This window comes from Galeopterus variegatus, unplaced genomic scaffold (assembly GCF_000696425.1).
Source record: "Galeopterus variegatus unplaced genomic scaffold, G_variegatus-3.0.2 Scaffold1027, whole genome shotgun sequence".
Taxonomy (NCBI): domain Eukaryota; kingdom Metazoa; phylum Chordata; class Mammalia; order Dermoptera; family Cynocephalidae; genus Galeopterus; species Galeopterus variegatus.
Genome location: NW_007727138.1, coordinates 275,552 through 289,008, shown reverse-complemented (window position 1 = coordinate 289,008; position 13,457 = coordinate 275,552). Strand labels below are relative to the sequence as shown.

General features: G+C 38.3%; 1 protein-coding gene across 1 annotated transcript in view; it reads right to left on the bottom strand.

Annotated features, from left to right (window-relative positions):
- The window catches only part of TMEM30A (transmembrane protein 30A), a 43,480-nt gene extending 31,514 nt beyond the window's left edge, over window positions 1-11,966 (bottom strand). Inside the window, exon 1 of the mRNA XM_008574282.1 lies at window positions 11,623-11,966. Within this exon, the coding sequence (XP_008572504.1) occupies window positions 11,623-11,859 (237 nt within the window). The 5' untranslated portion in view covers window positions 11,860-11,966. The remainder of the gene's footprint in view (window positions 1-11,622) is intronic.
- Window positions 11,967-13,457: the final 1,491 nt, after the last annotated feature.

The following is a 13,457-nucleotide window of genomic DNA, read 5'->3' as shown; positions in this document are numbered from 1 at the left end:
TTTTTAAAAAAAAAAAAAAAAAAAAAAGAATAATTACGATTTGTAACAATATATATGCTAGTAATATTGATTTAATCAACATATCTCAATGTTCAACCCCAAAAATATGTATAATTGATTTTGATTCAATAAATAAAATAAATTAAAAAAAAAAAAAGAAAGAAAGAAAACATAGTACAATGAGAAAGGAAGGACATTTCAGGTAGATCTAGCCACATGCCACATTCCAGAAACAACAGAAGTTTGCTATGGCTAGAACAAAATGTAAAGAAGTGGCAGGAGATGAGGACAGAAAAGTAAAAAGTATCTTATCATGAAGAAAATTACATTCTATGTTAAGCGGTTTGAACGCTATCCTGAATGCTTGAGGGAGCCAAACACTAGAGAAATTTTAAGCATGAAAATGAAATATTCAGACTAGCTTATTAAAAAGATCACTCTGGTACCAATGTACAGAGAGATTGAAGAGAATGGCAGAGGAAGTAGACAGAATGCTACTGAAATAATCTAGAGGAGAAAAGTTGAGAACATAAACTAAGAAAGTGGCAGCACGAATGGAAAAGAGAAGACAGATTCACAAAATATTGAAAAAATAGAATCTACAGGATTCAGTGCCTAGAGATGGTACAAGGACAAGTATATTTAGGTTGATTTTCAGGGTTTCTGGCATGAAAAACCACATAGGTAAGGATATGGGTTGAATTGTGTCCCCCAAATTATATGTATCGAAGCTTAATCCCCATTGTAACTTCTAAGAGTGGGAAATTCTATTATGGTAATTGAAAGGTAGGGCCTTGAAGAGGTGATTAGATTCTGAGGACCATGCCCTAATGAATGGATTAATAATGGTGGTCTTGGGCATGGTTCTGAGCTGTGAGGGTCTCTCTCTCTCTCTCTGCTCTGTCCTTCTGCCATGTAGGACCCTGTGTCACTGTCACCACAAAGGCCTTCACCAGATGTGTTTCCAGTTTCTCAGCCTCAGAAACTGTAAGCAATAAATCTTATTTTCTTTATAAATTACCCAGTTCCAGGTATTTTGTTATAAGCAACAGAAATGGATTAATACAGGTAGCGATACCAACTCACTGTAAGGTTCACCACTGCTTTTCATGTCACTAAATCAAAGGTCAGCTCTCAGTCCTGCTCTTCTGTAAACTATCAGCAGCAGCCTTTGGCATGGTTGTTCACTTGCTCTTCCTTAAAACTAGTTTCCAGGACACCATATGTTCCTTGTTTTTCTCCCACCTCACTGGCTGCTCGTTTTCAGTCTCCTTTGTTAGTTCTTTCTCATCTCCCCAACCTCTACACATTGCAGTGACTCAGGACTGTTCTGGGAACTTTTCACTTTTCTCTGACCTACAAATCAGTCTCTTCACTTCATCCCTCTTATGTCTTCATACATCATCTGTGCTGATTAACCCTCAAGTGTATCCCTAGTCTCAACCTTCCCCCTGAACTCTAAACTTATATATTCAATTGCCTACTCTACTTCTCACTTGGATGTCTAAAGGTACCTCATCATTACAAGTCAAAAATTGAACTCTTGGGCCGAACCCGTGGCTCACTCGGGAGAGTGCGGCGTTGGGAGCGCTGAGGCCGCAGGTTAGGATCCTATATAGGGATGGCCGGTGCGCTCACTGGGTGAGTGAGGTGCGGGCAACACCAAGCCAAGGGTTATGATCCCCTTACCAGTCACAAAATAAAAAACAAAACTGAATTCTTTGTTCTGCTTCCCACTCCCAACTCCCTACTAGCACAAGAAATAAAACCTTCTTTTCCCGTAATCTTCTCCACATTGAAAACCAACAACTCCATCCTTACAGATGTAAAAATATTTTAGTTATCTTTGATCCTTTACTTTTTCTCACACCCCGCATATCCAGTGAACATGTTAAGAAGCACTCTCGCTCCCCTCCTCACCATGTGATATCCAACGTCACCACAGGACTCTGTAGAGAGTTCTTACTCAGAAGAAGGTCCTCACCAGATGCACTCCAGGGACCTTGGACTTCTCAGCACCCAAAACTGTATTAAATAAATTTTGTTTCTTTATTAACTACCCAGTTTCAGGTACTCTGTTATAAGCAACAGAAAACGGACTAATATACCCAATATATAGCCAGTTGGTCAGAAGTACAGGTCACAGCCTGGGACTTGGGATTGGCATCTGAAGTCTTGCAGAACTGAGCCCTTAACCTGTGGGATCTGATGCTATCTCCTGGTAGATAGTACCAGAATTGAATTAAATCATAAGATACCCAGTTGGTGAGAATCTAGTGTCAGAATTGCTTGGTGTGTGGGAAAGAAATCCCACAAACCTGGTGTCTGAAGTGTTGTGTTGAATAGTATGCTAGAGTAGGAAAAACACTTTTTTTCCTATCAGAAATTCCCGTATTCTTATTCCCCAGGCAATATTTATCATGTCATGACTCTTCTAATCAAAAGTGAGATCACATCACCTAAAACTTTCAATGGTTTCCCATCACACTAAGTATAGAAGCCAAAGTCTTTATAATGGCCTATGTGATGTGCACCATGATACTTTACCACTCTAACCTCATCTTCTACATTCTGCCCCATTTCTAACTCTGCTTCAGCCATACTGGCTTATTTGCTGTTCCTCAGACACCCTACTAAGCACACTCCTCAGAACCTTTGCTCTTAACTATTTCTCCTTCCTGAAATATTATTCCCTCAGATACAAATATGTTTTACTCCCTTACCTCTTTTAGATCTTTACTCAATTACCACTTTACTGAGGCTACCCTATTTAAAACAGTAAACCATTCCTCAACCCTTCCTATTCCCCTTCCTTTCTTATTTTTCTTCATAGCACTTTTCAACATCTAACATATTTCAAATGCATACTTCAAAGGAACATGAAAATGGACATTATCAATAAGGGTCACTATTCTTTTCAAACAGATTATGTGGAAAGAGAATACAAACAGCACCTAGAGGAAACAAAACAAGAGGTCAGAGTGCTAGGGTTTGAATCCCAGGTATGTGAGTATAAGCAAAAGACTTAACCTCAGATTTAATGTCCTCACTGAAAAAATAAATGAATAAAAAATAAAATCAAAACAGGATGTTTTTGTTTTTTAAGAAAAGAAACTGGAACACATTTATAGTCTAAACAAAGATGGAAGAAAAAAGTCAAAGAAACAAGGGTTGGCTTGTTAACTCAGTTGGTTAGAGTGCGGTGTTATAACACCAAGGTCAAGGGTTCAGATCCCTATACTGGCCAGCTGCCAAAAAAAAAGAAATAAGAGGAAGGTGATGAAATTCTATGTTTCTTCTACTGTATAACTTGTTTAAAAAAAAAAAAAAGCTTGGAAATAAAAGGCAGGGTCCTAAAACAGAATGAGAGGGGCATTAGACGGTGGGTGACCTTATTGTTTTCTTCTCTTTATTGTTCATTATCACTAAAGATTTTTTTCTATGCAAAAAAAAAAAAAAAACAACCCAAAACTAGCAATTAATTATGCAATAGATCAAAATTATTTATTAGATTCCATTAAAATTATGAATTACTGAAATGATTGATTTCATATAGATATGATTATATGGGTGAGCATAATCTAAACATTTAAAAATTATTTTTATATTTGTAGTTTATAGATCCTAAATTGTTTAATGCCTTTTACTATAAAATCAAGCTCAATTCAATACTATAACCAATATAAAATTCGATCATAGGTGCTGATTAACACCAAGTTCAAGGGTTCAGATCCCCATACCAACCAGTCGCCACCCTCCAAAAAATGCAATCATTAACTCAATGTCTAAAGTACTAGATTCACATCTAGATATCTAGCTCTCATCCAGCCAACATACCATTTTACCATCAAATAAACCTTCCTATAATTGTGTGTTGCAGAATCTGCTAACAACACCCCACCACAATTTCTGTGCTACCTTTCTTCCACAGTATAAAACTCTCACTAATTGAGAACCTTGTTATCTGAATAAAGACTACATTTTCCAGCTCCCCTTGATGCTAGTGTGGCCTTGTTACTAAGTGGAGTTACTATGTGGCAGCTTCCAAGGACTTTCTTTAAAAGAATTCTGTCCCTTTATTCTTCATTCCTTCCACACTGCTGCCAGAAAAAGGCAATTAGAACTCTAGCCTCTATCTTGGGCTGTGAGCATGAGAGTCAATCCCTAAGAATGAAAGGACAGTAAACTAAATAGAGTAAGGATTCAGTAAAACAGAGCCTCCATATCAGCAATGTACTGTATTTCTAAATCATCTTACATGAAAATTAAAATCTTAATTACTCATTGCTGAACCCAATCATAACTGATACACATTATATCAATCCTGTCACTTGCCTGACTCAATACTGTTGTAGACCGAATGTCCCCCCAAAATTCACTGAAGCTTGATTCCCATCTTAACTGTATTAAGAGGGTGAGAAATCACACTATGGCGTGGGGCCCTTTAGGTGGTGATTGTATGGCTGACCCATTAGCTCAGTTGGCTAGGGCATGGTGTTTATAACACCAAGGTCCTAGGTTCAATCCCTGTACTGGCCAGACACCCACCCACACACACACACACACACACACAAAAGAGGTGACTGATTGGATCATAAGGACTATGCCCTCATGAATGAATTGATCCATTCATGGATTGATTGATGGGTTAATGGTTTACTGGGTTATCATGGATGTGGACTGGTGGCTTTAAAAAGAGAGCACATGAAAGAGCTTTTGCCATTCTCACCATGTAATTGCCTAAATCACTATGGGACTCTGTAAAGAGTTCTCACCAAGAAGAAGGCCCTCACCAGATGTGTACCCTGGACCTTGGACTTTCCAGACTCCAAAATAGTAAGAAATAAATTTCATTTTTTAATAAGTTACCCAGTTTCAGGTATTCTGTTATAACCAACAGAAAATGAACTAATACAAATAAATTCATTATCAAATACCCAAGACTGTCCACAACCTGGCACTAGTTAATTTACCCTTACTCCTATTTTCTGCATACACCTTTTCATTTCCTGCCACTAGATTCTTGCTCATATTGATTTCCTACCTTGGAATGCATGCAAACCTCTTCTTTAGAAGTGCTATTTATCCTTAAAGTTCCAGCTCAACACCCACCTCCTACACAAAGCTTTCCATGGTCTTTAGAGACAGATGTGATCTTCCTTTGAACTATTAAGGCATACTCTGTATGTACCACTCACCTAGCAATGCTTATAGTGTTCATCTCATCTTCCCCAAAAGATTCCAGGCTCTTTAAAAAGGCCCTCTGTTTAAAAAAGAAAAAAAGGAAAAAAAAAGGAGGCCCTGTCTCCAACCTTTTCTATTGCCCACTATTCCCAGAGAAGCACTTTGCATATAGAAAATGCCCAATGTTGATTAAAATCCTTGATAAATTTAACTCAGTTAACAGGTTTTTACCATCAAATAACCACTATACTCTTTATCAGCTAAAATTCAAGGATAGCTTGACCTAAGATCCAGACTGTAATAAAATCTGTTGGGTGTACAATCTATCAGGTTTCACAATGCAAAGTATATACAGAAGTAAATAGTTCATATTGTAAAAAGAAAAGAGGCTACAAGTGGAAAAGGAGCTACAATTTCCTTATTTTAAAAATTAATGCTTATTAAATGTCAAAAGTATACAAGGCACAGTGCAGAATACAATGATAGTCTGGAGACTTACCCATTAGCTTAAATTCAGAAGACAAAGAACCAGGGGTAAAACAGAACAGATGTAGATGAGTAGATTAGTTTAATAGCTACCATATTTCTCAGCTTTCTTTTGCTACAAGTGTAATTGTTCTCTAAATCAAACTTGCATTTCTTCTTAGTAGTTTTAAAAATATATCCTATTCCTAAGAATTTAACGTGGTGAAAAAGGAGGAATTTGAAGAACACACACTTTTTACACTGTGTTTGGAGGACTGGAAATCTTCCATTTTGAATGTGCATTTGTCTCAAAGGAAATCAATATAAGATGTAAACAGGTCACTCAACAAAATGCTGAGTAATAAGGGAAATCATTTTAAGTATTTAATCAAATTAACTTAAAAATGGCATTTTACCAGGGTCCTGGGGCTTGGATCTGGGAACTGGACCCTCCTCCCACAACCAGGCACACTGCCAGCACCATGGGGCCCGCCCAGGGTCCTGTCACATGAAGCCAGGGACCAGACACCCCCCCCCCAACCAGGCACAACACCAATGCCACAGGGCCTACCCAGGGTCCTGAGGCACAGAGCTGTGGACTGGATCCTCTTCCCACAACCAGGTGCACCACCAATGCCATGCAGCCCACCCAGGGTCCTGAGGCATGGAGCTGTGAGCCACCAGCAACTAGGTAAGGAGCATGCCAAAAAATCACCTCCATGTGGGTGGCCCACCACAGCCACCGCAATAACCACAGCTGCCGCGAAAGTGGCTAGACGCTACAACCACCGTGCAGATGGTCCGCCAGCCACTGGAGTCCATTGACACAAGGAGAGTCACCAGCTGAGAACAAAGAAAAGAAGACATCTCTCTCCACAAAGCCCATTCTAGAGAGACGGAAGAAGCATCTGCTCTACGATAATATTGGGGGACCTGAACACACCTCTCAGCATTGGACAGAGCATCCAGATAACAAATCAACAGAGTAACCATTACTCTTTCGGAAGAAGAGAAGAAATCTAGGGTTATCAGAGGTGGGAGGGGGGACAAGGGGGGAATGGGGAGAGATTAGACAAGGGGCATGAAGAATAAGTACGATTTGTAACAATACATATGCAAGTAACATTGATTTGATCAATATATGTCAAAATTGAACCACCAAAATATGTATAATCAACTATGAGTCAATAAAAATTTTAAAAATAAAGAAAAAAAGCAAAAAAATATATGGCATTTTAAGCACCCCTTTAAATGGATTATTCCACACTAAAGAATTTATCTGGAGTCCTTTTTGGAGGCTCTAATGAAGAAAAAAGTAACCAAAGTAAAAATTTCAAAAGCAACTTTCTTTAGGCTGCTTGCATTCTAACTGTGACAAGGAAATGAAGAATGATGTTGTCTGAGCCAAGATTAATGGTGAATTTAGCTAAAATATTTTATATCTACTAAATCTATACAAAGACAGTAGAACACAAACAATTACCAGGGATTGTTACACCTTGAACTTTAATGTACATAAAACACAATTATTTTGGTAGCAAATGCTAAATTTGCCAGTATGTTTCTTTAAAACTCTTAAAGTCAGGGTCAGGCAATTCTTTCTTATAAAGGGCCTGAAAGCAAAAAAGGCTTTGCAGACTAAGAGGTAAGGTGGAGGATATTATGTAGCTTCTTACGTAACAAGAGAGAAAAAAACAATTTTCATTGATGAAATTCAAAATATAATAATAATTGTGTACAATTTTTTGGTAACAGGTCTACTAATGAGAAGAATGGAATTCTTTCAGGGGGATAACATTTCACATAACTGAGATTCAAAGTTAGTGTTCCCTATCATCAAATCGATTGCAAATGTTATCTGTAAAACCATTTTCAGTTCCTGGACCAAACAAAAAATTCTGCCTGGCCATATTTACTTTGCCATCCTTTGCTCTAAGTACTAAAGTAACTTGAGAAACAAATTAAAACACACCACAAATCTTAATTTCCAAGAGTCTGCTTTTAAGTTACTGCAATCAATTTGAATATTAAAATCTTCAAACTTCTTAACATAAAGGGCCTAATCTTTAACAACCATTCCTAAAAAGCAACTTATTCTTCCTTGAAAAGGCTAAATATAAACAGATGACTAAATGTAGAAGAGAAATTTAATCTTCTTAAAAATCTTACAATCTCAGAATTTAAGTTACATAGGTAAAACAGATAAAAATATTTTTTATCACAAACTAGTCAAACAAAATAATCAGGATTAAATAATAAGGGCAGTAAATAAAATAAGGTGAAAAAGAGGAAAGTTGGGAGTTTCTCTATCAAACGTGGGAAGTGGGGAGCTAATCCACTAATATTTCATGAAAATGTACCTTGAACACTTTGGGCAATATTAACTTAAAGTAGATGTTTAGTTTTTAAATTTACTCTGAATATTACTCAAATAATTTACTCATCTGATTCTAACCATTAATTTTAAACTATATAACTTCACATTTATAAATGCTTTCACAAAAGTTAAGAATAATCTCACTATCTTTTTCAAGTTGGCTCTCTATCTCAGCCTCACCAACAAGGGCCCTACAGCAGAAAATCATTACCTTGTGGCAGAAAGATGCAACTGATTCCTACAATGGCCAAATTAAAGGAAATACTCATTCCTTGCTCCTAAAAATAAATAAAGATATTAAATCCTTTTTTTTTTTTTTCTTAAAAGATGACCGGTAAAGGGATCTTAACCCATGGCCTTGGTGTTATCAGCACCACACTCTCCCAAGTGAGCCATGGGCCGGCCCCTTAAATCCTAATATTAAATAAAGATATTCCATATTTAAAATAATTTCTCATGAATGACAAAATTAATAACTACAGTTTTCTAATAGCCTCATTTTATTTAGATAATGGAAAATTTAAAAACCAACTAAACAAGATACGTAAACCCAACAAGGGGAGAAAATATGCTTCCAAATATAAGCATTAAAATGGAAAAATACCTTTTTTTAAACCTTTTTCAGGGGAGTCCAAGGTATTTTATAAGAGTAATAGTTTTTTACTACAACATTTCTGGGAGAAGGAGAAAGAAACACTGATTTTATACTTAAAAACTTTGAATTTCTGACCTTAGCACTTTAAGCTATATGACAAAAAGCATATATTACAAAAGTCTCCTTTGCCCTAATAATTTGAACAGCAATGAAGGTTTTTAAAATTTCAAAAATAAAGAAATAAACTAAAAAGGTATGAGCAATTTATACTATGGAACTGAATGCTGGCAAGACGTTCTCATTATCCATTAACTTTTAATAACCCTCAACATATTTTAATCTAAAGTAGTGGTTAACAAAGGGTAGAGAACAGGCAGAAACAAACGTGTGTTTCGCAGCGTTCCCTAGGTTTTTCTAACTCCACACCCAATTCAGAACCACATCTCTACATATATAACACCCAAATTTTAAATACATATACATGGATTCTATCCGCATAACTATACGTCAGTCAGTGTTGGTACAAAATTACCAATTATTCCTAATTTTCATTTCCTCTGGTTCCAAAGGCTATACTATTTGAACATACTGCATTTGTTTTTTAATCACATTTAAGTTGGAAGTCATAGAATTTTAGAGTTGAACAGTATCTTAGAGACGATTTAATCTGAATCTTTTAGTGCTTGAAGTAAAGAAACAGGACTCAAAATTATACCTGGCTGGCCAGTTAGCTCATTTAGTTAGAGCATGGTGCTGATAACACCAAGGTCGAGGGTTCAGATCCCCCTACCAGCCAGTCACAATAAATAGATAGATAGATAGATAGATAGATAGATAGATAGATAGATAGATAGATAGATGCATGCATGCAAGCACAAAGGAGAGAGTTACAAAGCGGGACTTCAACTCTAATGCCCAGATTCTTAACTTCACTGTCCTTTTAACCAGACCAAGCTGCAGTGGACCCTGTAGGCAACTTGAAATCAGAATCACACATGAGAACTATTTAAGAAATTTCCATTTCATCTACTACTTAGTGTAAAGAACATTATTTTTTTCAGAACCCAAAAGTTCTGAAGAAATTTAAAGATTTATTTTCATACTATAGTAAATATTAACAAAAGTTGAGTTTCGATAATTTAGTAAATACTACTCATTCATATAAAATTCTAAATAGTTGCTACTTTCAACTTAGCATCCTAAGAAGTTTAAATAAGATGATTCAAATTTCTAATGCTAAATTATTTTCTTCTACTTTACTAACTTCGCAGTAAGGATATTAGTGTAGTGTGAAAGTTTAAAGCTGGGAACCAGACGGGTTTCTGTCTCAACTTCACTATATTCAACTAGTTACTGTCAAATCTCAACCTTTTTGACTCTATTTCTCATTTCCTGATTAAGGATCATCATAACTTAACACCAGATATTTTCTCTATATTGCTTCTAATTCTCACATCTCAGAAGTGTGCATTATTTTACAGATGAGGAAACTGAGGTTTTCCAAGAAACTAAGCTAGTAAGTGGCTGAGCAAGAATTTATACCCAGCTCTGCCTACCTCAGCTAGAGCGCGTGGTCCTTGCATTATACCACTCTGCCCATATCCTGATATAATGTGATCCTAGTGTAGTTGGGAGGGCAAAAAGTAATACATTTACAGGACTATTAGGGAGATAAAAATGATGAAAGAAATAAAAATACATGATGAAAAAATATACTGTGACACTTTCTCTAGTTATTAAATTGAAAATGAATTTCTAGAAAAGATTCAAATACTAGTTATGTTATAGATACTATTCTTATTACTGTTATAACACAAGTAAACACTGTTCATTTAAAAAACATATCGGCCTTGCTTTTAGAGATAACATTGAAATTAAACTGGCAAATAGGTACCCCTATTTATACTTCAGACATTAAAAATAAAATTTTCTGTTAGTCCCATTAAATCACATACATAAATAATATTTATAAAAGCATACAGATACTGTATAGAACAAAAGAAATCAAGAAAACTTGATACCAGTTCCTGTCCTTTCAAAAAGATTTAAAACACCCTGAGATACGCAAAAAAAGAGGGCGAACAGATGTTTAATACTGGACACCCACAGAGTATTTACATTCTATTATCAACCCATCTTCACCACTGCAGATGGATAAAGATACTGTGATTGCTGCTCTGACAGAAGTCGAAATGTTTTCCCAATACAACATTTTCTGTCGGGTCTTATATAAGTAAATGTTCAGTAAAATAAACATCAGTAAAATGTTAGGTAGACAGTGCAAAACTTATTCCCTGTGTGTGGTCACTGGTTCTTTTTGTAAAGTTTAAAATCTAGTGGAAAAAGCTAGGGCGAATATAGGGCGCAATTATTAATAAACGCAGATTAAAAACAAAACCAGAATTGAAGTTTTCAGGTTATCTTTTACCTATATCAGGCTCTACAACTAAAAACATCTAATTAGCTCAAAATAAAGGTACTATGCACACTTCAATCATATGTCCTAATACGTGACCTAATAACATGACTTAACTTCTTTACATAAGAATCATCAATACTTCTATGACACTTTTCCCAACAATGGCCAAAGTGTTCATCTGTGTCCTGGTATAATCCCCGCGTATGTAATGACACACTGATTCTGTCAATTCCCTCGGAGTTACATCTACCTATACCTTCCCCCCCCCCCATTTTTCTTTTCACCTCTTTGAATAACCCCATAGTTCCCACAGAACCACACAAACTCCCCATAAAGAAGAGTTCTTCACCTGACCACTTTCTGCCTTAAACATGCATTCCGTCTCTAACCGTGTAAATCGTGAGCAAGAGGAAACTGCAAGTTCAGGAAACCCGCACAAAGAAAGAGGAAGGAGCGGGGGGTGGGGGTTGAGAGGGCGGGGCCCGTCTGTCAACCTCCAGGGAGCCGCGGGAGGAGTGGGGCGGCCACGGAAGACCCCTCTCCGGGGCAACGCCAACTCCCATCGTCGCTCCCTTCCCTCACCTCGATCTCGCGGATGTTGTTGGAGGTGACAAAGATGCCGATCCCAATGGGGATGAAGATGAGGCCGATGATGAAGAAGGTAGGTAGCACCGTGCCAGCCGTAAGGATGGGCTGCCAAGCAGGCAGCCGCTGCTGTTTGAAGGCCGTGTTATCCGGCCTCCGGGTCTTAGCGGTGCCCCCAGGAGCACACGGGGGCCCACCGTCCACTTCATCCTTCACGCTATAGTTCATCGCCATCGACCCCCAGGGCGCGGCTCCGCGACGCGCAGGTGGACCGCCGAGGGGACCCGCCTGATGACCCTGACAGTAGATGCGCAGGCGCCGCTGCTGCCGCCACCACCTCCTCCGCTGTAGAGGCGGAAGAGGCGGGACATCTTCCGCAGACTGCCGCTGACTGGAAGCGAGAGTCGGCTGGAGAAGCCAGAGGAAGGGAGAGAGGAAGGAGACAGGAGACTGAGGGACAAGGGGAGGGCAAAGGGGAGGAGAATAACAGGGGGAGGGAAAAGGCGGGCACACGCTGACCATCTGCCCTGTGACGACAAAGAAAGGCTTAAGCCCTAGAACGTGAAGCTACGTTGACGCAAGCACGGCCTCGGAGCGAAGGAGTCTCGGCGCTTGCGCCGTTGGCCCGTCTTCCCTCCGCTCGCGGACGCTTCTGTTAGCGTCCTTCGACCCGCTGCTGTTGTTACCATGGAGACCGCCGGTCCAGGTCGCCCTCCCAGGCTTGAGCCACCCTCGTCAGCCCGGGAGCTGCTGACAAAGGAAGATCTTTCTGGTGGCTTTGGCGCCCGGAAGGTTTTTCTTTTTACCTCGACGCCTTCTCTGAAGGAAATTGAAGCATTTAAAAGGCCACACCAAGGGAGCTTGAGCCTTGTGGGACTGGCAGTATTGGCTTGGGTTGTAAAATCGCGACTTTAACTAGAATAAATAAATCCTCACTCAAGGAGCATATATAAACTTCAACTGATATACCTGACGTGTTGCCCTATGTTCGTGAAGTCAAGAACCGATAAGGTAACTAGCTCAACCCTATCTTCCTGCCTCTGTTAAAGAAGATCATCGGAGGCCATTGTTTTGGACTAAGTTCCTGCCCTGGGCCCCAACACACCAGACCATGTCACTTAGATTGTGATTGTTTGATCTTCCGAGAAATCAGGAGAAAGAGCCAGTTTCCAAAGAGCCCAGTTTAAATCTTCAATACGTATGAAAATTGACTTCTTTCCGCTTTAATTCTGACAGAAAAGAGATAGCCTGAAGTAACTTGTCAGTTATGTTTCTATTCTGCCTTCCTGTCTCCAACTTACAAGGAAAGTAACTTTGAAATGACCGATCTGCTTTCCGTTCTTTGTTTCTGCTTTCTTCAGTCTTTTTTCTGTCCATTAAATTAACCTTTCTTATTTAGCTCTTTGGAACACTTATTCCATTTTATGGAATAATGTGTTGCCTGATTCTAGAATCTCAAAGCCAATTGAGATCTTTTACTAAATTTGTTGTAATTTTGTTCTTCAATGCCTCTAATTAAGGGATTTTTCTCCATTACTGGTCTTCCCGTTACTTTTCCCCTCTTCTTTGTATCTGCATTATTTTCCAAATTGATTTAGGAAGTCTTTTATAATAAGCTGTAGCTTTTAAAAAAATTTTTACTGTTGATAATCAAAAACTTAAACACATAACATTACTATAGAATGAGATACTACGTAAACTCTTTATTTTCTTGGTGGCTGGCCAGCATGGGGATCCAAACCTGTGACCTTTGTGTTATAAGACTGCACTCTAACCAACTGAACTAACCAGCCAGCCTATGTAGACATTTTTAAACTGCCAAGTGTTTAACA